The sequence below is a fragment of the Larimichthys crocea genome, chromosome XVI, assembly GCF_000972845.2.
Source record: "Larimichthys crocea isolate SSNF chromosome XVI, L_crocea_2.0, whole genome shotgun sequence".
Classification (NCBI taxonomy): Eukaryota; Metazoa; Chordata; class Actinopteri; family Sciaenidae; genus Larimichthys; species Larimichthys crocea.
Window position 1 is genome coordinate 3230185 of NC_040026.1, and position 25186 is coordinate 3255370.

Below are 25186 nucleotides of genomic sequence, written 5' to 3' on the forward strand. Positions count from 1 at the left end.
ACACATTCATTCTTTCCACTTCTCAGGGATCTGAAAGTAATCAAATGTGCACACTTTTGGACAGTGAACACGCATCATCACTGAGTGACATCAGATTGAAATTCAGCTGTATGCTCTCATTTTTCTTTTTTCTCTCATTCATTTCTTTCCATCTCAGCACAGCCCGATGGGGCATGATGACAGACAACAGAACTGAGTGGAAACGACTTTTCCGAGACATTCCTTTACATATTTGTCCTGTTGCAAACCGTCCTCACGTGACTGTGTTCAAATGAATGTAATAACTAAGGAGCTGCATACAGCTCTGGCCTGTTTATGTCTCAAAACACAAAGCTTTGCTCTACATTTGTCAAGAAAGTCCAACTGCAGACCTCACTGTTAAAGATACAAGGCCCGTGAGCCAATAGGAAGAGTACAGGCTTCCCAATCTCCAGAGGAATGCATGCATATATAAGGAGACTTATGATAATACATAGATCTACTTTGGTGTGTTTGTGACATCAAAACTATTTTTTACAGCCAGTTTCTTTGTAATGACAGCAAAAAAAATGTTCCCATGACAATATAGAATAGGATAGTTTTTAGCTCAGCATGTCAGAAAATGTTATGTAATTATGTTACGTAAAATAAAAAAATCTGTACAGAAAATAGCATGTTCAGGTGCTACTGGTTGAAAACACTCTACCTTCATCTTCAGTCTTTATAAAATGTTTGTAGTTAATGTAAGCTAAGCTAATGCTAACCTTGTCATTATTGTTATTATTGTTAGTTAAATAATGTACTGCTAAAGATTAGCTAGCTGCATAAGATGATATTGTATTTGTCACTAAAAATACTGTAGCTAAAGTTAGCATATTAGCATTTTAATAAGAGGAGGGTGCAGAAAAAGACTTTCAACTTAACTGAAAAATTGAGTGATGTCCAACTTAATGCTAAACTCATCTCTAATGCTAACTTTTGCAACGTGCTTTTAAAGATTAGCTTGTTGCATCAAGTTAGAGAAATGTTATATTTCCTGAGTAGTAAATATTTAAATAAATATTTAAATATTTAAAAATGCATTTTTAAAAATTAAAAACAAAAAGTGTCAGTGCTACTTTAACTCCTGAACATAACTCTCTATACGTTGTTAAACATTATTAAATAAAGTTCTTGGCTGTTAAAACAGGTGTCACATTGATAAAACTGTCCCTTCATTATCTTCTGCTAATCTCTGTTCAACGGCTGAATGTTTTTGGTTCGGGCAGCTCCAGAGTGAAGTCGAGAAACCTTTGCTGACCTTCAGAGAGAACTTTAAGAAGGACATGCGGAGGTTCGACCATCACATCGCCGACCTGCGGAAGCAGCTTGTTGGTCGCTACGCAGCAGTGGAGAAGGTAAACACCAACACATACAGACATAAGCACAAACTGCAGATCTAATGTAACACAGCTCTTGTACTTGGCAGTGGCGCGATTTCAGGAATCATTTCGCCGGTGATTAAAATTCCACATCTCTTCCATAAGTAGACGGCTGTTTCCTGTCCCTGGACTGTTTCCTGCTTTTTGTATGTGTACAATGAAAAGCGATCGGCTGAAGCCTGAAGGCAACTGCAAATCTGTCTCACAGCATCTGTCTTCTGAGCAGCTTTCACTTGGAGAAGGGACAAAGCAGTTTCTCTCTGATAAACTCATCTGATAGACAATTGAGCATTTAAAGACAGAACAGGAAATAAGAAACTTACCATGCTGGCTGTCATGAGCTTTAACACTGGATGATGGATGAATGCTGAGAAAGCTTGTAGCTGACGGCATTATCACTGAGATGAATGGAAGCAGACTGTAACATTCTAATAGCTTCAAACTTTTATCGCTTTAATTAAAATGTTTGTTTCCAGAACATTACACGTTTGTTTAAGAGAATGTTTGCTGGCTATAAATTGGAAAGCAGACCATTCACTAAAAGTTGCATAACAGGAGGGTGTTCGACGTGCTGCTGTGAGATCTGAACACGTCCCTGACTTCAGTCACTTATTTCCAACAGGCTCGTAAAGCTCTGGCCGACAGACAGAAAGAGCTGGAGTTAAAGACACAGCAGCTGGAGATCAAACTCAGCAACAAGATTGAAGAAGACATCAAGAAGGCCCGCAGGAAATCCACACAAGCAGGTCAGAGCTGGGGAGGGGGTCAAAGGTCAAACCGCAGTGTCACTGTGGGGTCACTCAGTTGTTTGTTGTTTAAGATAGGAGGGCACTCTGCCCAGCAAGCTCAGGGTGTGTTTTATTACTAAAACTGATCAATTTGAACTAAGGTATAATTATTATATGAGTGCTTTCATAAATTTGTCATGGAAAAAAATCATGTTTTCAAGTGTTTCTCCAGATTTGAAAACACTAAAACTCAAAATCCAGACAGTCTTGGGTCTGATTTGCAGCACAGTAAACAAAAATCAGTTTGAGTGACATATTTTAGGCTCAGTCTCATCAACATTTAAAACAGCAAACTATTTTATTTCAACATAGTTTCTGCAATCAGTGGATTTGTACATGGGTGGGGTGAAGTAAATCAGCACAAATCTTTTACATCATGTTGGACTTTGACCGGTGATCAATGAACGGAGAACACTCAAAATGGTGCAACTATTCTAGCTTCGAAACAGAGTTTTTGTAAATTTATAAAGTGAAGAGGTGGGGAACTAACAGTTAGCTTGCCTGATTTTGAGAGTTATTCTGATGATTGTGACTGACTAACTTGGATGTTCCCAGCTGGCTAACGTGATAGCTGCAGCAACTCGCACTGCAAAGAATCACTGCATTAACTGGAGTGTTTATTACACCACAGAATAAGTTTTGGACCAAACAAATGTAGCTGAAAATGTGAAGTCGTCAGGGTGGTGCTAGCAGTTCTAGGGTTCATCCACTGGGCTTAGTTAATTTAATGGAATTCTGTTTATCAGATTATTAGATATTTTGTGTACAGACATTTTGTCTGATGGTAGCACTCAAGAAAAAAATGGAAAGAACACATCCTCACTCACAGCAGTCTGGAGTTTCACCAAAAATATGACCATGAATATCCACAGCATGTCCTGCCTCATCATGGAGTGAAGATCAAGGATTCACTAAAACCATTGGGAGGGATCCTCTGGGGACCATGAATTTCACTGCAGTCTGATCAGACATTTTCCAGATATGTTGTTCTTTGACCACAAAGTAAGACAGAGCATGGTTTGGCCTTTTCTCTATCAGACTGCACAAACATTTATGTTAAGCTGAATTACTGTACAAAAAAAACACTGTTTGGAGCGCAGTAGGACTCTGTATAGCTGATCTGATGTGGATCTGGATTCCATCATCCAACCTATAAAAGTTCCTTCCCACCAGATGTAAGATTCTCCCTTATCAGAGATCATCTGAGAATGATCAGCCCTGGCTTGTGTCAAGGCTGCTCTCAGTGCAGCTACAAGTCAGACTCTGACAGCAGAGCTCATTGAGTTTAGTAAACGGTTAACTTACTGGACATAATTCCGTATCCTCCTCCAGTGTTTCTTTAGCCCTTCATTGGAGCGGTCACTTGAGATCGGCTGTGAACCGAGATGCTGTGTTTGTCTTTTTACATGAGTCATGAGCTTTATCAGTACTTTGAGCCAGACTGGGAGTCTTTTTTTTATTAGAGGGGATGGGCAAGGAGGAGAGAAGAGGGTCAGAAACATTCTCTGCTCGACTAGTCCGTGTTCACACCAGACTGACAGAGAGGCGTGGGCGTGGACTGTTGTCCTCTGGGGAGATACACACACATTATTAATCTGACTGCAAAAAAATATCCATCCTACAAGGTCATTTCATCTATTATAGAGAATACATGGTGAGAACATGTTGTTTTTCTCCCTGTTTTGCTGAGTTTAAGAAAATTCAAACAGATAGGAGGGTTGTGTCTCTCCACACAAAGCTAAAGTCAGTCTGAACATAGCTTTACTTTGTGGCTAATGTTAAACAGCTTTACATGGACATTGTTGTGAGACACTCCTGAGTCACTTTGTTGACTTTATGACCCCTGTGACACTTTAGCATTTAGCATTAGCTCGTAGTGGTTGCAGGGGCCTGTTATGTAGGCGATAGAATCAATATAAACATGTGAAAGAAACGTCCATTGGATAGAGGCGAGCCCTTGCAAAGAAAAATCTAAATCCCTGTAAAAGAAAAGGTAACAGTTGCTAGTTTGTTTTTGTTCGCTCCATTAGCAATCAGGTTAGTTATAGTAACATTTTTCCGTGTGTAGGTTGCTAACTTCAACAGGGACTTGGAACAGTGTGACAGAGGATTTTAAGCTTAAGAGAATCTTTCAGTTCAACAGAAATAGTAAATGTTAAAGGATCAGTGTGTAGGGTTTAGTAATATGTAGTTGGTGATTGCAAACACCTTGCGTCAACTTCCCTTTCGTAGCTCATAGTAAAAACTACGGTAACCACGAAGCCAGTGAAAAACAAAAAGTGCCTATCTAGAGCCAGTGTTTAGTTTGTCTGTTCAGGGCTACTGTAGAAACATGGTGGACTCTGTGGAAGAGGACCCGTGGCTTCTGTTCATATATATCACGACTCATCAACTCTAAGGTAACAAAAACATGATGATTATTATTTTCAAGTGATTATACACTAAAGAAAAGATAATTATGCATATTAAATTACATTTCTACTATATTCAAATTTCAAACACCAGTCCTTTAAGTTAGAATTTTTTGCAGTGTATATTCCAATTAACCTCAGAATCACTGCCCACATTTCAATGATATGCCAAGACTCTTACAGTAGCAACAGGTCACATGTTGACTCGATGGGACAGGTTCATCGGTCACTACTGAACAAGGACTGTAGAGCCAGATCAGATTCACACACATTGTCTGTGTTATCAGGTCAGCTGTGAAAACAGCAACAAACAGTGTGGACGTCAGGAGGGTGTGAGGGGAAAAAGAGGCGTGGTGGAGAAGTAGCATGAGCAGCAGCCAGGCTGCTTTGTAAAAGTTTTTAATAGGTGTGCGACCTGAAGAAAGTGACTGGCTAAGAGCAAACAGATGTAGACTCTCCGCCCGGCCTGTGATGTCATGACTCAACCAGGCACGACCACATGCTGTCACACGCAAGCGAGAATCCTCTGTCCAAACGGACTCTCTTCACACACACACACACAGTCATCCCTCCTCCGTGCTGCTTATGCAACCAGGGAGAAAAACAGCAGCAGTTGTTGACGGTGCTCATGGCGTCTGGCTGCCAGTGATGATGACTGCAGTGTGAGGGAAGCAGAGAGGTGACTGATGCCAAAACAACTAAAGCACGGCATCTGTCTGCTCATAACAAAGACTCATTATCGCTTCATGCTGTCACTGCATTGGATTACACGTGGAGTTTGCTCATTTATGTCTCCATACAGCCAAGTTTCCTAATGTTTTGATATGAACCACCTAAGACTTTGATGTAGCTCAGTACGTCTGGTTTTTATATTAAAATAAGTGTGTTTGGGGTTGGTGAGCTGGTGTGATGGGTGTTTCTACAGAGTAAACAGCAGCTCCTTCACTTTTTCTTTCCCTTTGATGAAGCTTACCTGAAAACCAGACTACTTTAAACAACTAAAACTACAACTTTTACAACAGATCTGTTAAAGATCAGCTTTATTGGCCAAGTGCACACTTATGTGGAGTTTGGCTGGTTTTAAGTTGGCCTTAATGTGCTCAAACACAGCACAAGATCAATGTAGAGAAAGACACAGAGGTACATATGGGTTAAAATAAACTTTTTTTTTATGTACATACAAGTAGGTGGGCAATAGGTCAATATATAAAAAGTAACAATGACCAACAATGTATAGTACAATGGGTGCTGTTCTGTAGACTGCAGACAAATACAAATGCAAAGGAAAAAATGATGAATGGGTAGAACTACTTTAAATTCAACTGACCTGCTCGTCTCACAATCTAAAAGTTACTTAAAGCTGCTGTTATCAGTGTTTTTATATTAACAATGAATCATCATCTTTTAGCTCATTATAGTCCTCAATCAAACTGATTTGTTACTTTTAACACTCAGCATCATTTCAGTCGCAGGAGGCAGCTGTTTAAAAAAAAGCTCTAAAAACTCCACTGTACACCAACTAGCTGCTGAACATAGAGGAGAATTTTTTTCTCAGGAGTCGGTGGAAACCAACCCAGAGCTGAAAGGAGCGTGAGACTTTGTGACATGACCAGAAGCTAAAAATAAGTGACTTTGTGCTAACCAGTTGAAAACGGTTGAATGTTGTAAAGATCTGATTCCACGGCCCCCCCCCTGTGTCCAAAAACACGTTTAAGATCCATTTAAATGTTAAATATGAAAACACATTCATGTTAGCTGATTCCTGTTTACTGTACTTTTACCCAACCATGGTTTCTGTCCCACGTCATTTTCAGTCAACACTGCAGCTGTGGTAGCATCGCTAAGCACAGTTAGCTTAATGTTTTCTGTGATAATCAAACAAATGTGCAGATTTGAGAGTTGGTATTCTGTAAGTTGACTAAGAAGATCCTGTACAGCTAAGACCATCTGAACTTTGTCTGCGAGAAGAGTCTTTCTTAATCCAGCCGACAAAGCTCTGATTGGTCGACTGTTTTTCCAACACAAAGCAGACTAGTTCAGACTGCTGAATAAATCAAAGTTGAGTGAGGACTGCCAGGACAGGACCGAGGCTGCAAACCTGCTCATTTACCATCAGACATGACATGATAGAAAATAACATCAGTGCTGGTGCTGTAGACGGGAAAGAGTGACACTTCAGACCAAAACACTTACTCTGTGTGGACGTGTTGGAAAACTCTGAAAGAGAACGAATATTAATGTGAAGATAAAGCAGCAGATATGTCAACAGATGTTTATTGTTGTAGATGGAGAGAGATGTGCTGAGGATCACGATGATCAGCATCATTTCCCCTCTAATTGAATCTCACAGATGATTCATGTTTGTTCATGTTGTCAGCAGGATGCAGCCTGCAGCACTAATGAAAGGACAGATTAGACCTCCCCTTATCATTATTTAGACTCATAATGAAACACATCATCAGTACAGACTGTGCTGTTTGCGTGATCCTATCAGCTGAGTGTTGTAACAAGGCATCAGCTGTGTGAATAGTTGGGTAGTAGCACTGCCTAGTGGAGAAATCAGCACCATGCACTTTAATATACAGTGAACCCAGAGAGACAAAGTTAGCAAAGACTCTGTTGTAGTCCTGTCTGTATGAACGTCTCTTTCTTCTCTGTGACAGGAGATGACCTGATGCGCTGTGTCGACCTTTATAACCAGTCTCAGTCCAAATGGTTCGAGGAGATGGTCACCACGAGTCTGGTAAGAACTCTGTCTGAACTAGAAATGAAGCTTTTTGTGTTGAATTCAAACTCTTTATAAACAAGTAGGCCTAACTAAATATACAGCATTCCCTTTGATAGATACAGAGCATAACACTTATACCATATAAACAAACTTTACTCATAAAAACACAGAAAAACAAGAAGTAATGAAAATGAATGAGGAGAAAAGATAAACATGACATGTACTTATTTCTGTTTTTTACATTTTATTATGAATGTACACATGGGCGGCATGGTGGTGCCGCGGATAGTACCGTCACAGGAAGAAGGTTCCTGGTTTGAACCTCGGCTGGAGCCTTCCTGTGTGGAGTTTGCATGTTGTACAGTAACAGGTTCACTGGTGACTCTAAATTGTCCATAGGTGTGAATGTGAGTGTGAAAGGTTGTTTGTCTCTATATGCCCTGTGATGAACTGGTGACTTCCAGAGTGTACCTCGCCTCTCAGCCCCAACGTGACCCTGATGAGGATAAGTGGTTACAGATAATGAATGGATGTACACATGCCCATGTGTTCCTATACACAGCCATGTGAAGTGTATATATTCAGTCACTCTGAGCCCATAAGTATCTCCATAATTTCTCAAGACAGTTAAATTCTTTCTTTATTTTTTCACTTCATAGAAAGGTTCATTGGGTATCCACATTTGCAAAATACATGTACTGAACTGCAAAGTGATATTTGTAAGGGAAAGAAATGAAACTCTTAATAGTCACTATATGAGTATCTTGGGGCTGAGGTGAGAGTGGCATCTAATATTTCTTGTTATCAGATAGCATCAGGATCACTGATTTTTTTTCTTACATTTATTTTAAAAACTTGAGAGTGCACTCTGCTGTGATTACATCACGTACACGTCCTCTGTTAGAGCTGCAGTCTGTCTGTGCTCAGCGCAGACAGATGGAGGTGCAGAGCCTTCTCTGTGATTCACACATTACAAACTGTTCTCCTGCTCAGGAGCTGGAGCGACTGGAGGTGGAGCGGGTGGAGATGATCAGACAGCATCTGTGTCAGTACACCACCCTCCGGCACGAGACGGACATGTTCAACCAAAGTGTGAGTACAACCAATTATTTTGCCTACACCAGCAGAGGGAGCCACTTAACAAGCCCTCTGTGTGTAGTAAGCGAGCTGAGTGTGTATTGTGACGCTTCATCCTGCTGCTGTTCTATGTTTGTCCAGACGATGGAGCCGGTGGACAAGCTCCTGCAGTGTGTGGACCCTGTCAGAGACAGAGAGCTGTGGGTGCGGGAGAATAAGACTGGAGACATCAGGCCTGTGGACATAGAGATCTGACCTCAGCGCTGCCCGACGCCTCTGCATACGCACACTTTTACTGAGCTCACACTCTGACACAGAGGCTACGAGCCTGAGGACTGCCTGAAATCTGTGCTGGGATCTTCACTCCCACCCCCCAAACACCCCCACCCCCCAAGACTGAGGAATGATCAGTCAGCACTCGTTGGCTCTTTACATCCCAACCAGCTACCCGCTGAGGATGATGTCAGTATTTTTGGGGAATTTAGTGAGAACCCGAAGTGATGAATGACGATGTCAGATAGTGACAGGTCGCAGTTTTTCTGTTATGAAAGCTGAGGCGACACAGGATGGGATCTCTGAGTGTGAATAGCGAGTTGAAACGTAAAGCCAATGATCAAGAAGCACCGAGAATGAACATTTAACACGTGTCAATGTTGAATAGCTTTATGTCATGCAGCAGTGTAGCGCTGCAGTTTGTGTGTGCTTTTGCTCTGTGGGGTAATTCTCTGAGTTCAAAAATGATTTAACAGATGCTGCAAAACAGAGTGTTCTATTACTCTCTACCTGAATAATACCAATATCCACCATGTGCAGCTACTGACTGTTTGCTAAGCCCCACCCCTTTAGTTACTGTTGCTGTCACCTGACATGCCAGCTCCATGTGGAGTTTAAAAACAAAAGCAGCTTTAAATTTTGGGATTTTGTCAACTGAAATAACAACTGTTGCTAGCAGACTCTATTGGCTGTAATTAGCATCATAAGCTAATGCTAATGCTAAAAATATTTTTTTCCAGTTTGTTTTAGTCATTAAGCTTGTAAAATGGTCTTAAATATTCAGAGAATGGCTTCAGACATGCTGTTCAAAGCTAAAACTAACAGGTGCCGCACAAAAAGTAGCTTGCTCTCCAGCCCACGATCCATGCAGAGGACTTGCAAAGTATTATTTGTTACAGTGTGTGCAGAAAATGGATGCTTTCACAAGAGTTTGGCCAACTGAAGAAGAAAATAGAACAAAACTCTAGATCAAACCTAAAAGAAAAAGAGAAGAAACAAACCACACTTTCAGCAAAAATAAATACGATATGATGTTTTATGCTCAAAGAGAAACAACCAAAAAAGAAGGAAGAAAAGAAAGCAAATGTAAAGTGTAACTGGATTTTTTTTTGTGTGTGTACATTTTTAAAAAGCAGGATGAGTCACTAACGTTACTCTAAACTCTGATATAGCAGCACTATTGGCCTGGCCAGGTTTTTTTTCTGATATAACCTGTAAAATCACATAATATAATTAATTAGTGACGTGGCCCTCGTCTTTGGAAATGAAGCTAGGTCATTCGATTAGTAAAGCTGACGTTAGGCAGTAACATGCTCACGTTTGCAGCTTTCACTAGAGTAGATTCTGTTTCGTACACTTTTCATTTTGATCGTCTGTGAGTGAAATTTCTTGTCCGGGGTCTGGGTTTTGCAAATGGTTAATTGCTGAAGACAAAAATCAATATCTTTATAACACAGAAACACTCTTCATTTTTCCTGTGTTTAACTTAATAACTCCTTATTAACTCCTAATAAGAATTTAAAATCATCCAATTGCACTTTATGCCCAAATGATTTTCATAAATAAACTGTAAGTTGCTGTTCATATGATTCTAAAGAGAATTTACTTGTTACACATTTTATTTCTGAAGTTGGGAGTGTTGCGGTTGCGTTCACGGAGAGTCTGGTGTAAATATATGCAATGTGTGATTTGAAAAGAGGCAGTAGAGTGAAGGATGTAAATGTACAGTAAATAGTAGAATCGTACATAAAGACATACAGAAATTTGGTACTGATAATATATGAAAGTGTTTTATATGCAATAGAAATAACAGCCCTTTTAAATACACCACAGTTTGCTTCAGTTGGGTTGTGTGTCAGTGCTGCTGCCTGCAGACGTTACATGTTGTACAAAATGCTCTTTTACCACAATGTCTTGATCAGTATTACTGCTTAGTATTACCTGACTATTGAGAAAAGAGGACTGAGATGCTTTTGTACATTAACAGCTAAAGGTTGGCATTTTTCATTAATAAAATGAAAATATGTATCTCATCATAACGTGTTTGATTTCTGTGTCTCATTTTTGTGCAAACAGGGAAAAGAAAAAGTCAAGACAAGAATTTATAATAAATGAAAAAAGTCTTTAATTCCTAAAAAACACATTTTCACATTCAGCAATAAAATGTTTGGGCCGAGCCTCGTTACAGGTTTAGGCAGTGATAATAAAGATGTGGTTAAAAAGTTCAGACAGAGATACACTTAGTTTAGGTAAAATACATTACAATGAATTTCTTATGATTGACCTAAAATAACCCATGTATTGATGGCACCTTGTTGCATATCTTACTTGGTAACACTCTGTAATAATGACTGGTCATAAGTCATTTGTAAGCCATTAGTTAATGAACTAATAATTTATATACATGTAAATTATTTTATGTAATGAAATGTCATTCACTACTCTACACAGTCTCAAATGTGATTGACATCCACTGCAAACACCAGTTTAAACTTGTTACTTGACTTCTGGGCTAACCCACTAGCTTAGCCTTGTTGTCTAAAATCCTACTAGCCTCTTTGTTCTGCTGTACTAGCTAACAGAAAATGTTGTAAAAGTTACTACAGTAGTTAAATATGATGATGACTTAGTACATTACCTCTACCCTCCAGTCTGTAGCTGCTGTGAAACATTTAAAACATGTACAGATGAGATCTGATCAGATTTAACGTTAGCTAGTTTTAGCTGCAGTTGTAGCTTTCTATGTTGTTAATTTAGTGAAGGTGAGACACTGAAAACATTATTTCACATTTAATCTTCATCTTGCTTTATTATTATTTCATGATGTGAGTAGAGGTGACATTGTGTGGACATGATGTTTATCATTAAGTGATGGCTTATAAATGACTTCTAACCAGCTGTAATACAGTGTTGCCCTAAGTGTGATTCTCGAACACTTAGAGCACAGTTTTCCATATTCAATCTGTTTTTACATACAAATATTACATAGTGGATACAAAAGTGTTGGATTAAAGCTGAGTGTGGTATTAAAGCTGTGATCGTACAGACTGCAGTCATAAAGAGAGGAAGGAGTGAGTACATTGTAGAGAATCCAATGAGAATGTACGGCATACACAAACAGGCGACACACATTGAATGGTTTGTTGGGGGCCTGAATGTTTGAGCCTCTCTGATGTTTCAAACTTCATACTGTACCATGATTCACTTCTTCAAAAGACGTCAGAGCCAGAACGATGGAGAACCTGGAGACGATCGGAGCTGCCTTATTCTAGTCAATCATGAGCTTCTTGAGGGAGTCGAGATACGCCGGGATGAGGGAGCTGACGGACTCGTTGTCGTCGTTGAGGATCTTCTCCCCTCTGCCCTCTGAGCCCACAGAGCTGGGTGACCGGACCAGGCTGGGGTATGGAGTGCTGTAACCCTGGAGGAGCATGAACAAACCTCAGAGTCAATATTCAGAGCAACAACGTTAATGTTATTCATACAATTATTCATACAACCATTGTGGAGACATTCCACTAAAAACAAGCAGTATGCAACCAGTATGGTGTTCACTTACAGAGGAGTACCCCTTTCCAAAGCTGCCTCTGTTCTTGGTCCTGATCTTGGTGAGCGCCGACTCCGCGATGTCAGCTCGCTCCTCAGCGTCATCCAGCTCGTGGACGGTCTTCCTGTACTTCGCCAAGTTCATGTTAGCTTGTTCCTCCTGCAGTAAAAAACAGACGACTGTGATCAGAAGAGACAAGAATACCATGGAGTGATGTGTGCTGTGTGTCAGGTGGACGAGGTGACGCACAGCCTCCTCCACTTGTCTCTTGTAGGCCTTCATCTTGTTCTGCAGCCTCTCCACCAGCTCCTGCATCCTCTGCTGGTTCTTCTGGTCCTCCTCTGACTGGAACAGCAGCTCCTTCAGCCGGCGCTCATTCTTCCTCAGCGTCTTCACCGTCTCTGCGTGGCGCTTCTGCTCCGAGTCTAGCTCCAGCTCCAGCTCCTTTACCTACACACAGACACACGACTCTTTACCTCGAACAATACTCATTACTGTCAGTAATGCACACCTTTATTATCTACAGAACTACTGTAATGTTTGACTTTCTGATATCTCTCAGGAGAATTTAGCTCAGTTACAGTTACATCTGTTGACAAGTTCTGGATCAATGTCAATGTATTGCTCCTACTTTAGGTCAGGTAGGTGAGAACACCTGTAATGTTGCTAATCATCATTAGTTACGGTAGATCACAAAGTGGAAGTCTGTAAACCACAGTAAAGTGGTCACTAAAGAGGAGCCTGGCTTTGTTTGCTTAAAATAAGAATAATAAGAAATAAGAAACATTAAATCACCTTCTGAGGACAAGTACATAGTGTCCGCTCTTCTTATCATAACAAACATATTGAAGAATACTCAATATTTCAACGTTTTTGTGCAGGGAGGAGGAATGTTGGACGTAACAGTGACACTGAGGCAGAAGTCAGACACTGACCTGAATATTCATGATGTTGCTGGTCGACATTATGAATATTCATATATTAAAAAAACAGGCAGACTGATGTCTTTGTGACTTGGTACCTTCCCCTCCAGCTTCTGGATGATCTTCTTGCCCCCTTTCAGAGCCATCTGCTCGGCCTCGTCCAGCCTGCTACTCATGTCTTTGATCTGAGCCTCCAGACCTTTCTTCACCCTCTCCAGGTGGAGGGTGTGCTCCTGCTCCAGACGCAGCTCCTCCCCAACTCGGGCCAACTGAAAGAGTTACACCATCTACTCAAACCACTGAACAAGTGTCACACCTCTGCTGCTGTAATATCTCAGGTCAGGTCTTTTTACCTCACAGCTGGCCTTCTTGGTCTTCTCTGTGGATCCTCTCAGCTCCCCGAGCAGCTCCTCGTGCTCCTGCTGCAGTGTCTGGAGATCCACCTCCAGCTTCCTCCTCCCACTCAGAGCCGACTGGAGCTGAACACACAAAAGCACATGAGAGGGAAGTCGTCAGTTAGATTCTTCAATGAGGCCTCTGCAGGACCTCAGAGCAAAGAGACACCACGTGTCACCTGGTTGTTGAGGTCACTGTATTTCTCGTTGCCCTCCTGCAGCTCAGTCTCCAGGGCCTTCCTGGCTCTCTCTGCACTCTCCAGGGCTGCACGGGTCTCCTCCCCTTCACCGACCAACAGGGCGCAGCGTCGTTCCATGGCCGCCTGCTCCTCCCTGCGCTCCTCATGGCTCCGTACCTCCTCCTCCAGCTGAGCCTGAAGCTCCTGGAACAGGGGAACAGTAACTCAGCGAGGAGGTCTCCTCAGAAAGCAGAACATTCAAAATGTTTCTGTCTGATAATCAGACCTTAATCTGCTGCTGCATCTTCTTGCTGGTCTTGTTGAGCTCCGTGTTGTTCTTGCTGAGCAGGTCCACCTGCAGCTCCAGCTCGTTGATGTCCGCCTCCAGTTTCTTCTTCAGCCTCAGTCCCTCTGCTCTGCCCTTCACCTCCACGTCCAGGCTGGCCTGCAGAGACTCCAGCGCCCTCTGGTGGCTTTTTCTAACATGAGGAGGAGAGAGATATTACAAAGATGAAGTGTGTGTGTGTGTATCGCTGCAGACAGTAAAGCAAGGTTTAATGAGACAGGCCTTACCTCTGAAGATAAAGTGCTATGACTTGAAGGAATGAAGGGAGATAAAGGACAGGATGAAAATAGAATGACAGAACATTAGAGCTGTAGGTAACAAGAATAGTTTAGAAAATAAGACAATGACAAGATGTAAGCAGCCGTACAAAGCAGTGGAAAGAGTAGAAAATATATAAATATTCAATTAAAATGAAGAAAATTGTTCAGATATTTTGCTTTTAAAGGAAAAATTCAAGAGTCAGATGAGAAGGTCGATAACACTGTCATGTTTGTTAAGTGTAAGGCTACAGCCAGCAGCCAGTCATTTTATCTTAGCATAAAGACTTGGGGAAACAGATGAGAACCAAAGTCTTTCAAAGCTCACAAATGAACGTGTCATATCTCATTTGTTCAGGACTCTTTCTTGGCTTGGTAGCAGCAGAAGTAACTCCACCTGGCCACAAAACAGTCTCATACATCACCCCCACGAAACCGCAACTGTTTTCACACGCCAGTTTTTATACAGATGAAATGAACAGGACGTAACATGTTAATGAGTGTGCTTTAAGGTATCTGAAGGGGGATTCTGTTACTGGGCCTGCTGCCTCACCATGTCTTTCCACTAAGCTAAGCTAATCAGCTGCTGGCTGTAGATTGAACTTGAATGGAGTGGCATAAATCTCCTCATCAAACTCGAGGCAAGAAAGTGGATCAACGTATTTCTCAAAATGTCAAACTGTTCCTGTGAAACAAGAATTCAAAGCGGGGCCGAGCCTTTTAGCCGACCTCATGCTAAGTGGAAGGCTGTTTTTGGAGCCAGAGCAGCTTGATGGCTTGATCACCCTTGAGTTTTTATTTTGGACCCAGCAGCAGCTAATAGACTTAAAGGTCGTCAGGACACGAAGCTGTTAGATGTTTAGTTATATACTCTGGCGCCAGACCACGCAAGGCCTTGGACGTGATTAACAGTCATTTCAAATGAGTTCTGAGCGAGAACGACAGCCAGTGCAGCAGAGGATGAAGTGATGTTTGCTTTTCTCTGATCTGAAGTCTGCTAAGTGTTGGACGGTTTGGAGCTGTTTCACGTCTCGACCATTGGGACAAGTAAATAAGGCGTTATAATTACCCAGTCATGAGCATGTGAAAGCATAAATCCTCTCTCTGTTACTAAAATGATAGCATTGATCATGTTTTGGAGATATTATTACAGTTACTAAAGCCAGAGTGTAAGAGAAAGACCCGATTGTTAGTAGTTCACGGCACATCATGACCAGGACAGTTGGCTACAGTAAGTCATACTGTAGCTTCCTGTCCTGGTCATGATGTTAATGGTCTGTGGAGCGTTGGAAAGAGATGTGTTGGTGTATTAGTTGGGATGAGGAAAATGAAGGACTGAGAGGAAGTTGAAGTACCTGGTGGCTTCCGTCTCCTCCTCCTTCTCCTGAAGTCTGCGCTCCAGGTCTCCTTTAGCCTGAGACAACTCCAGCTGCAGCCTCAGCACCTTGGTCTCCTCAGCCTGGGAGGAAGCAATGAGGGAAGAAAGAAAGACAAAGTTTTTGGAGTTATCCCGACTGTATTACATTAAATAAAAGAAGTGAAGTTGCGTACCTCCAAAGCTGCCTCGGACTCTTCCAGCGAGGCTTGTAACTCTTCCTTCTCCATCTCTATCTTCTTCTTTGATTTCTGGAGCTCGTGGACACTTTTACCTCCATCTGAGAGCTGGTCTGTGAGGTCTGCTATCTCCTCTGTGAGACAGACAAGAGCCACACCGTTACTGTTAGCAGGACTGTGGATCTCTTACAGAAGGAACAGTGTGACATTACATTCATTCCTCATGTCTCTGTGTTGAGTTTGAACCTAAGACCAGGAGGCCATTACCCTAGCTTAGCATAGAAACACACCTGCGAGATAGGCATATAAATATTCAGTCAGCTTTAGAGGTGTTAGTAGTTGTAGTTGTTTTAAACTTTGTACAGAGTCAGACTTGTTTTTCCCTCTATTTCCCGTCTTTAAGCCAAGCTAAGCTGAACAGCCTGGCTCCACCTGTGTGCAGTAACCTTCAACATTTCAACAGATATGAAACCCCTGATTCTTTTCTGACTCTGACTCACTTGCCAACCTCAAACATAGAGAGGATTTTGAAACCAGATCGGAAGTGTGAGTAAATCCTGCATTCTGGCGACTTTTAATGAATGAAAATAAAATAAAAGTACACTGCAACAGCATTTTAATGTGAATTCATTTATTTGTCTATTTCTTAGGTCTCAGGGTTTGCAAATGTGATCCAGCATTACTTTAAGGTCAAGGACCACAGAATGGACTAACATTATTATGTATTTACCATCCGTGTGGAAGCTGGGATGCTAAAGACTCTGGTTTGAAATGTGCTTTGCTTGAATAAGTCTTTATCTTAGTACTCTCTATTTCTCAGGAAAAGTAGTACTGTAGTAACAGTAGCCATGTTGTTATCTGGGTGGAAAGAGTTGACTTTTTGATATATTTTTTTTAAATGTACTGTATATATATTTATATATATGCTGTACTATCCCAGAAAGCATGAAAATAAAAAATAAAAAGTCATAAATCGAGAGAATTGTGACCCTGAGAGAAAACCACGACAGAGTAATGAAAAATCTTCCAGTATGTCTGAAGAAAACTTCTAAGCGTATTTCCCAAAATGTCAAACTTTTCCTTCAAACCTGCTTTAGACATTAGCTGTCCCCGTCATATGTGCATCCTCTTACCCTGGTAGGCCTTGTTCTCCCTGCGTAGGGCCTCCAGCTGCTCCAGAGACTCTTCATGGGCCGTTTTGAGTTTGAAGAGCTCGCTGGCGTGTTGCCTGCTCTCCTTCTGGCAGCCCTCCACCTCGGCCACCAGCTCCTCGCACTTCTGCTTCCAGTCTCCGAGCTGCTTCTCCAGGATCCGTTGCTTCTTATCCAGAGTCTGACCACAGCTGCTGGCCTGGGACAGAGAACATATGCTCAAAGATAACAACAGAGAGGTTCATGGCACTGCGGCTCACATGCAACATGTCTCCTGCTTCTACCTTCTCCAGGTCCATGCAGAGCTCCTCCACCTCTCCTTGCAACCTCTGTTTGGTTTTCTCCAGTGAAGAACATTTGGCTTGGGTGGCCTCCACAGCCTCCTCAGCCTCCTGAAGCCTGCTCGCCAGCTTCTTCCTGTGACACACACACACATTACGTTGGCCCACTGCGGTACATTAAGTGTTAAACAGTGGACTGCCAGTATCAACACAACGCACTTGGTTTCCTCCAGCTCGTCGGCGTGCTGGATGGCGTCAGACTCGTGTTTGCTCCTCCAGTGCGTCACCTCACTGTTGAGCTTGGAGACGAGGCGCTGCAGCTCCTGCTTGCTCTCCTGCTCCTCCTCCAGCTGCTCCTTCAGCACCTCGCACTCCTGCCGCACTGAGCTCAGACTGCTGCTCGTCGCCTGCTTACACTGGCAGCCGCAGTGGAGAGACACATGTCAGTGTGGGACTTTGAAGGGGAGAGCAGGAACATTATATTTCTGAGTTCAAACACACACACACACACTGACCTTGACCTCGTCGTCCAGTTGTTTCTTCAGTTCTTCCAGTTGGGATTGGAGCAGAGACTTGGAGCGGCTCAGCTGACTGGCTCTGCTCTCCGCCTCCTCCATTTGTCGACCCACGTCTGCGTTATCAGCTGACGGGACACAAGAACACTGATTATTGACACACTGTAGGCGTTAAGCAACGTGCACATGCCTGGCTCTGTAGTGATACACAAAAAACAGCTCTGTTTGGTTACAACAGTAGATGTGCACCTAAGTGAGGAAGACAGACAACAGCACTGAAGGACTGAATGGAGTGTCAGTGACTCATCTGTCAGTTTGTTACAACCATATCAGAGTCTGCAAACAAGGTCAAAGTCATTGTAGGAGCCATATGTATGCTTCATTTGACCACTAGGGTGCAGTATTTCTCGTTTCTGTCTAATTGGTAACCACCCAGCACCAGGTGTAAATAATAGGAGTAAAATCAGTTTGAGTTGAATGGTGGTGGTGAGCACACCAGTTCTTACCGGAACCCAGCTGAAAAGCAGTTTTGAGTTAAAGTTCTAGTCACCAACAACCTACATGGTAATGTTTGGCTTTGTCATTTCTTTATGTTTGCATGAAATGGGAACCTCACCCAAAAACAGAAGAAACCTTTGCACATTATTTTGTTTTGCCTGGATCGCATAAAGAACAATTCTCAAACCACCATTAGTGACTAATAAAGTTTCTTTTTGGTAGTCACAACAGTCATGTTATTCTGTTCAAGTGGCACTCTGCTGGTTTGAAATGGAAATGTCAGTTTGAACAGTTGTTTCGTGTCGTCTGTGCTCTGGAGAAGATTTTCAGTTCGACTTGTTTTGACTAGTTTTTATCAGATAGTCTGTGTCACAAACTCGGCACAGTGTTGTGTGCTGTTGAGCTGCTTGAGTTGCATTATGGGAAGCGTAGAGTATAAAAGTCTCCGTCTGCTCGACAGCGACTACAGGTGGCACGTGAACTCCCTCTAGTGGTACTTGGTGGAATCTTTAGAATATATTTTTGAAATGAATGAAACAAATATATTATAGTATGAAATACTACAAAACTTTTGCATTTCCTAAAATATTTAGTTTCACATGTTTACAGCCTGGTACAAAAAACAGTTTTGGTCTCTATAGCTAATTTCCCCGTTTATGACATCTGTACTGAGGGTGAATTCATATACAACTCACCTGTTTAAATTATATTAAGGCTTAAAGTTATGTAGCTAAAATGTGACCATAAGTTAGTGAGCAGAGGTAAACACTGCAATCATGACTCCAAAGTAAATATTAAGAAGAGAGATCAGGGACTTGGAGAGCCCAATATTTTCAGAGGTGGTGCACGGTGTAAAAAGTTTTAAAGGCGTCCTGTGGAGTTTTCTTGTAAAGAAACAAATGTTACGCTTATATTCTTGGGTTCAAGCCAAAATACATTTCCTTCCACATAAAACATTTTTATTAGCATTAACTGTACATTGTTTACACCCATGTTTCCAACATGCAGTCTTCTTCCTCTCTGCCTTTGTGGCACATTACTTTGTGACAGTGTGGTTTGATGAGCTGTCATTCATTTATTTATTCATCTATTTGTGACATAATTTCTACCTTTTTCACTGTCATCTGTTTGGATATGTTCTATTGTGTTCAGGGGTCACAGAGTGTGTGGTGGTTCGATAAGGTGTCTGGTTTAGGACACACAATATATACACTCACTGGTCACTTTATTAGGTGAAATTAAATGTAATCTAACTCAACTGTTCAGCCTTAAAGTTCAGTTCTGTTTTTTTAGGTGCAGATGATGCCTTGGCTCAGACACTGAGGAAACTGTTCATGCATGTGTGAAATGACTTGAACAGGATGTTGTGTCTAGCTGTAGTTGCCTCAGTACATGTGGAGAAATGTGTAACAGGTGATCAGTACCTGTGAGTCTGTTCTTGGCCACGCTGAGCTCGGTCAGAGCCCTCTGCAGGTCGTCTCCTCTCCTGTTGGCCTCTGACAGCTGCTCCTCCAGCTTCTTCATCTGGCCTTCTGAGGACGTCTGCAGCACGACACAAACACACCGCCATACAATTATGATGAGCATCTGACATTACTGCTAATCAGGTCAATGTGATCTAACTTCCCGACCTTGGATTTCTGCAGATTGTCCAGAGAAGCAGACAGCTCATCCACCTCCATCCTCAGGTTCTGCTTCTCCTTCTCCAGCTTGGCCCTGACTCGCTGCAGAGCCTCACACTGCTCGCTCAGCTCTGCCATGGCATCACCGTGCCGCTTCCTCAGAGACACAGCCAGCGCCTCCGACTGTACGGCCGACTCCTCCAGGTCTCGCCTCAGACGCTGCAGCTCAGCCTCTCGCTTCTTGTTCACCTCCATCTGTTAATCACACACAGGCTGTATGTTAAGTTCTGTATTTAAGGCTGCACAGTACCTAAACATCCACAGCAAATTATTGTTTTATTATTGGCGACGTAGACAACATCAGAATGACAAAATTACTCATTCTGAATCATAGTTTGAAATTCAGGAGAAAACAGTAAAAATCTGATGATGGTGATGAGCTGGAACGGTGTCCTATCTTGTATCTACAATACATGGAGTTTAATCATTACTGTTTTTACTGAGGGTTACCTGATAACTGCCTGTTAAATATGTAGCTGGAGACAAGAGACTGTTAGCTTAGCTTAGCATAAAGACTGGAAAGAGTTGCCTGGATCTGCCTCGTAGCACCTCTGGCGCTCACTGATTAACTCTTACAGGAGGCCATCTGCTGGAAAAAGTGACTTTGTGGTGTTTTTAAGTCGCCAGCTAACCAGATAACACATTTATTTATGAGCGCTTTTCTGAATACACTAAAAACACATTAAACTAAGCTAAAGATTAAAATCAATGTTAAAAGGTGTGTTTTTGTCAGAGATTTGAATGTTGGGAGGTCGGTACAGTCACGGATGATTTCCAGAGCGAGGAGGGCAGCTACAGAGAAGGCTCTGTTGCCTCAGGTTTGGTGCTTGGCTTGGTCATGGTGGAGTTTTGCATCAGATGAACGGAGGGATGGATTGTGGCGATGCAGCAAGTCAGTGAGGTAGGAAGGGGGCCTGGTTATGAAGGGCGTGGTGGTCACAGGTGTGGGTGTGGGTGAGCTGACGTGCAGCAGAGTTTTGGATGTACTGTAGTTTATTTAGCGTTTTGGATGTTGTGCTGTAGAAGAAACGATTGTGGTGGTGATGAAGAGGTGTGTGAGGGTTTCTGCAGCAGACAGGGGGGGGGTGGACGGAGTCTGGCGTGAAAGAAGACAGTTCTGGTGATGAGACTTACTGACTTCACTGAGCCTGGCCAAAAAATAGTTTCAGTACAAGAAACACACCTGTATGTTGTGTATGTTTACATGATACAGTATGTTATATTTATTTATGTTATGTTATATGTATGTTTATAATTATTCAACAGTGATATACACAAATCCTCACTTATCCTCATTATTTATACAGTACATTTATATATACTTGTAGAGTGTACTTAAACATATTTATGACATATTCATATAGTGACACTTGTGTATACACTTGTAACTTTTGCATCATCATTTCCATATATATAGTGTTATATTTGAGTGATATCTTTCTATTTTTATTTACATTTTTTATTTTATCTTAGTGCTGAGCTGATGTCGACCCTGTGTTAACCACACATGTCCAATAAAACTGAACTGTCTCTAGCTTACATGACCCAAATGTTGTCTTTTTTAGGCTTCAGTTTTGTTCAGACTAAACAAGCGAGATAGAACATGTCAATCAGCGAGCTTTGAAGGTGCTGGGAGGTGGATTTAGTTTCCTCTGAACGGAGCCAAGTTTTTATGTTAAGCTGTGAGTGGTATAAATCTTCTCATCTAACTTTTGGCAAGGAAGTGTGTAACTTAAATCTAATGCAGCCTTAAAAAATGTAATGGTAAGAAGTGTGTGTGTGTGTGTGTGTGTGTGTGTGTGTGTGTGTGTGTGTGTGTGTGTGTGTGTGTGTAGTTTACTTGTGAGGCGGTGACTCCTCCTGCCTCCTCCAGTCGATCAGTGAGATCATCAAGTTCTCTGGTCAGATCTGTTCTCTGCTTCTCGACCTGCCAAACACAGAGACATTCAAGGACGATGATGACAACAGTAAGTGTGTGGTGCAGGGATATGTAGTCCTTTAGTGAGATGTGAGGAAAGAGTCTGCATCTAAACATTAATTACACATACAACAAAATGCGTTAATGAACACCTCCACTGTATTAGACTTCACCTATGCTCGACCCTAAAGCGGTCCCGCCTCCTGGGTCAGGATATTTAACCACCGGGGGATCGGTGTGATTGACAGCCCACAAGGGGAAGTGATCTTTCTTGAGGTCACAAGTCAGGAGAGTAACTGGTGTCCAATCAGAGCGACACAGGGGTCTGCTGCTGTCACACAGTCCAAATATTATGTGTGAACTCTTGTTTCCTGAGTCAGTTATCCAACACTCCATTCACAGCTGAACATCCCACAAAGTTCAGACGCACTGCTTTCGGATTGTGTTGATGTGTTTTGACTGGATCTATTTTACAAAGAGGATTAGCTCTTAACGGCACCTAAAGCTGCATTCATTGATTTTTTTTTTTGGCGGCTTGAAGGCATCTTAACAAGCTGCAAACACAACACTGACATTATCACCTCATAAAGTTAATGTGACGTCAGACAAAAACTAAACTTAAATGTTCAGCGTATAACTTTTAGGGTCATCTATTGTCAGAAATGAAATATAACATGCAAACTACGTTTTCAGTAACATATAATCACCTTGAAAAATGAATCGTTATTTCTTTATTGCCTTAGAATGAGCCTTTTATATCTAGATACGGAGGGAGTCCTCTAACATGGAGTCTTCCATCTTGCACTGCCATGTTTGTGACAGTAGCCCAGAACGGTCAAAGGGGTCTACAGAGCACGAAGCAGAAAAAGAAGACATAAAAGAAGAAGGAGAAGTGTTTGCCAGCGGCTAACGGCTAACTGTTAAGTTAAATGTCGACAAACGGAGGATCATACTTTATTATTTAGCACAAGAAAAGCTGAGGGAGCAGCAACCTTTGCATCAAAGAAGATAAAACATGAAGAAGCAATACATTATCTTTTTATCCCCATGTCACTAATCTTGCAAATGCAAAACAGCTAACTACACCAACACAATGCCGAACAAGTAAATGACATGTGCTGTCACCTGTAGTTTTACAGAGTATCTAAAACTAAATACAAATGTATAAATGTGTCTATCTACAGGAACCTCCATAGCCTCAACAGGCTGCTCATGCGGTTGTGACTTCTTTCGACTTCTTTTGGCACGTGAAGGCCACCGTAGCTTCTCGTACACACTTGGATTGCAATCTGCAATCCCACCACTGGATGTCACTAAATCTTACACACTGCACCTTTAAAGCTCAGTTTTTGTCACTGCGTTCAACCCCCTTCATGTTACACACAGTCGTGTGACATTGTCGATATAAAAATATGGATTAGCGCAGCTTTGACTTAAACAGGTGGGAGGTAAGAGCATAATAATAACCTCCAAACTTAAAGTTTTGATACGTCATAAACTGTTTCATAAGAACTCATAAATTATAAGCACCTTCAACATATATTTCTATATATATATATATATATATATATATATATCTGGATCACACTCAAAATGTGCACTGGCTCCATCAGTGCAATAAAATTTAATACCAGTACATAAAACTCGATACGTCACATCAAAAGAAATAGAAAACCACAGAAATGCAAAACATATAAAATATATATAGCTTCTAATATATGAATGATCAGCTTGTCAGTGAAATCGTCAGAGGGCCTTCTCACGCGGTTCACACACATGGAGAGAGTTTATAATGCAGGGCCATTACACGCACAAACAGCCAGCGCTCTGTAGTTAAAAGCACTTGTTGTTTTTACGTCCATCTTTTACAGCTGCTTTAAAGGCGGCCGTAGATGTTGAGACTGGTGTGTAAAAAGTTAGAGTCTCAGGCCTCCCTGATAGCACCAATGAGCCACAGCCGTCGACACACCTCAGGCAGAACAAGGGGAAACAGATGAAACTCACTGGGGGCCTCCTCTTTAACCCCCACACACACCCCACAAAACCTGTGTGTACAACCTGGCTCTGTGTGGAAGGGTTAACACCGAGCACTCGGCTCACTCATCGCTCTCCTCCGCACTACTGACTGAGTCAACAGCTCCTCCGGCTCGGCACCACCCAACACCGTTCACTCTCATGTGCTAATACAGGGTCAGTGCCCCCTGAAGAGATTCATCTTCGTTTGCACAAGAGTGTGAAGGAGTGGGAGAGTGTCTGTGTTCAGTCTTACATACATGCCAGCGGATGTTTGCATATGTGCTTTTAGTATCCATTCATGTCCTCGGCCTCGAGTGTGATGGAGATTCTTCTCTGAGCACATGAACAGAACAGAATTTATGCTATCGCCCAGATTTATTCATAAGGTGGGGCGAGGTATCACAGCCTGGAATTAATGTGAGGGTGTATATACTGAACCAGCAACATGGTATGGTACCGTATTGTATCGTATAGTACTGTATCGTATCGTATCGTATCATATCGTATCGTATTGTATTATATCAAAACTTAGCCATGACCTAACATTTACATTTAATGATGGTGGGCAACAAAGAATTCTGTATAGCTGTAAAGTCTGTGTGACTCAGTGGTTTGGATGATGGTTTTTCCCATGATCCCACAGCTCAGGAGTGAACTTGTTAAGTAAAATGTCACCATGTCACCAACACATTCAGTTTCATTATGTTTTAGCCTTCTCCTAAAGTATTAAAGCATGTACAGGGAGAAGGTGAAAGTGTGGGTACGTTCTCAAACAAACCTGGTGTTTTTTTTTTTTTTAAGTTTTTTAAAGTTTTAAATAAATGGCTAACCTCAGTAGGAGAAGGGTGGAACAAGGGACAAACTGAGTGTGGTTGGTTTAGACTGTAAGGCAGATTTCCTCCAGTGGTAACCTGTCAATGCCAATGAGTTTGTAACCTCTAAGCTTAGTTTTAGATTTTAAAGGGATGTTATCATCAGGCGCAAACCAAAATGTCCCTGGACACAAAGTGGTAAGTGAGCCAAATCTTTGTGATATCTAGTCCTGCAGATACTTTATCAAGAGTTGTTGATAATCCAGAGTAAGCAGGGCATTGTTTCCCATCATTTTGTAATGTAAAGTTTCAAAATTTCATTCATCTCCATATTATTGTGTTGGAGGAAGGTATCTGAGTCATGCAAATAAAAGCCCAAACTGTTTGCAGGGCTAGATACTCTACAGCTAAACAAGAGAATATTAATTTACATCA

The 25186-nt window shown here is 41.8% G+C and overlaps 2 protein-coding genes across 6 annotated transcripts in view; one reads left to right on the forward strand and one right to left on the reverse strand.

The window, feature by feature from the left end:
* The window catches only part of gas7b (growth arrest-specific 7b), a 64324-nt gene extending 53608 nt beyond the window's left edge, over window positions 1–10716 (forward strand). For all 3 annotated transcript variants that reach the window (XM_010731508.3, XM_010731509.3, XM_019271410.2), the window contains 5 exons: window positions 1248–1376; window positions 2023–2146; window positions 7263–7342; window positions 8321–8419; window positions 8546–10716. In XM_010731508.3, coding sequence (XP_010729810.1) covers window positions 1248–1376; window positions 2023–2146; window positions 7263–7342; window positions 8321–8419; window positions 8546–8659 — 546 coding nt within the window. In that variant the 3' untranslated portion in view covers window positions 8660–10716. The remainder of the gene's footprint in view (window positions 1–1247; window positions 1377–2022; window positions 2147–7262; window positions 7343–8320; window positions 8420–8545) is intronic.
* Window positions 10717–10791: 75 nt separating this feature from the next.
* LOC104919493 (putative uncharacterized protein MYH16) overlaps window positions 10792–25186 on the reverse strand; it is a 61466-nt gene continuing 47071 nt past the window's right edge. For all 3 annotated transcript variants that reach the window (XM_010731531.3, XM_019271408.2, XM_019271406.2), the window contains 16 exons: window positions 21846–21932; window positions 19955–20200; window positions 19748–19865; window positions 17826–17953; window positions 17530–17726; window positions 17314–17446; window positions 17012–17228; window positions 15876–16012; window positions 15680–15783; window positions 14008–14200; window positions 13722–13925; window positions 13501–13626; window positions 13246–13416; window positions 12474–12674; window positions 12237–12383; window positions 10792–12098 (listed from right to left, as the gene is read on the reverse strand). In XM_010731531.3, coding sequence (XP_010729833.1) covers window positions 11946–12098; window positions 12237–12383; window positions 12474–12674; window positions 13246–13416; window positions 13501–13626; window positions 13722–13925; window positions 14008–14200; window positions 15680–15783; window positions 15876–16012; window positions 17012–17228; window positions 17314–17446; window positions 17530–17726; window positions 17826–17953; window positions 19748–19865; window positions 19955–20200; window positions 21846–21932 — 2562 coding nt within the window. In that variant the 3' untranslated portion in view covers window positions 10792–11945. The remainder of the gene's footprint in view (window positions 12099–12236; window positions 12384–12473; window positions 12675–13245; window positions 13417–13500; window positions 13627–13721; window positions 13926–14007; window positions 14201–15679; window positions 15784–15875; window positions 16013–17011; window positions 17229–17313; window positions 17447–17529; window positions 17727–17825; window positions 17954–19747; window positions 19866–19954; window positions 20201–21845; window positions 21933–25186) is intronic.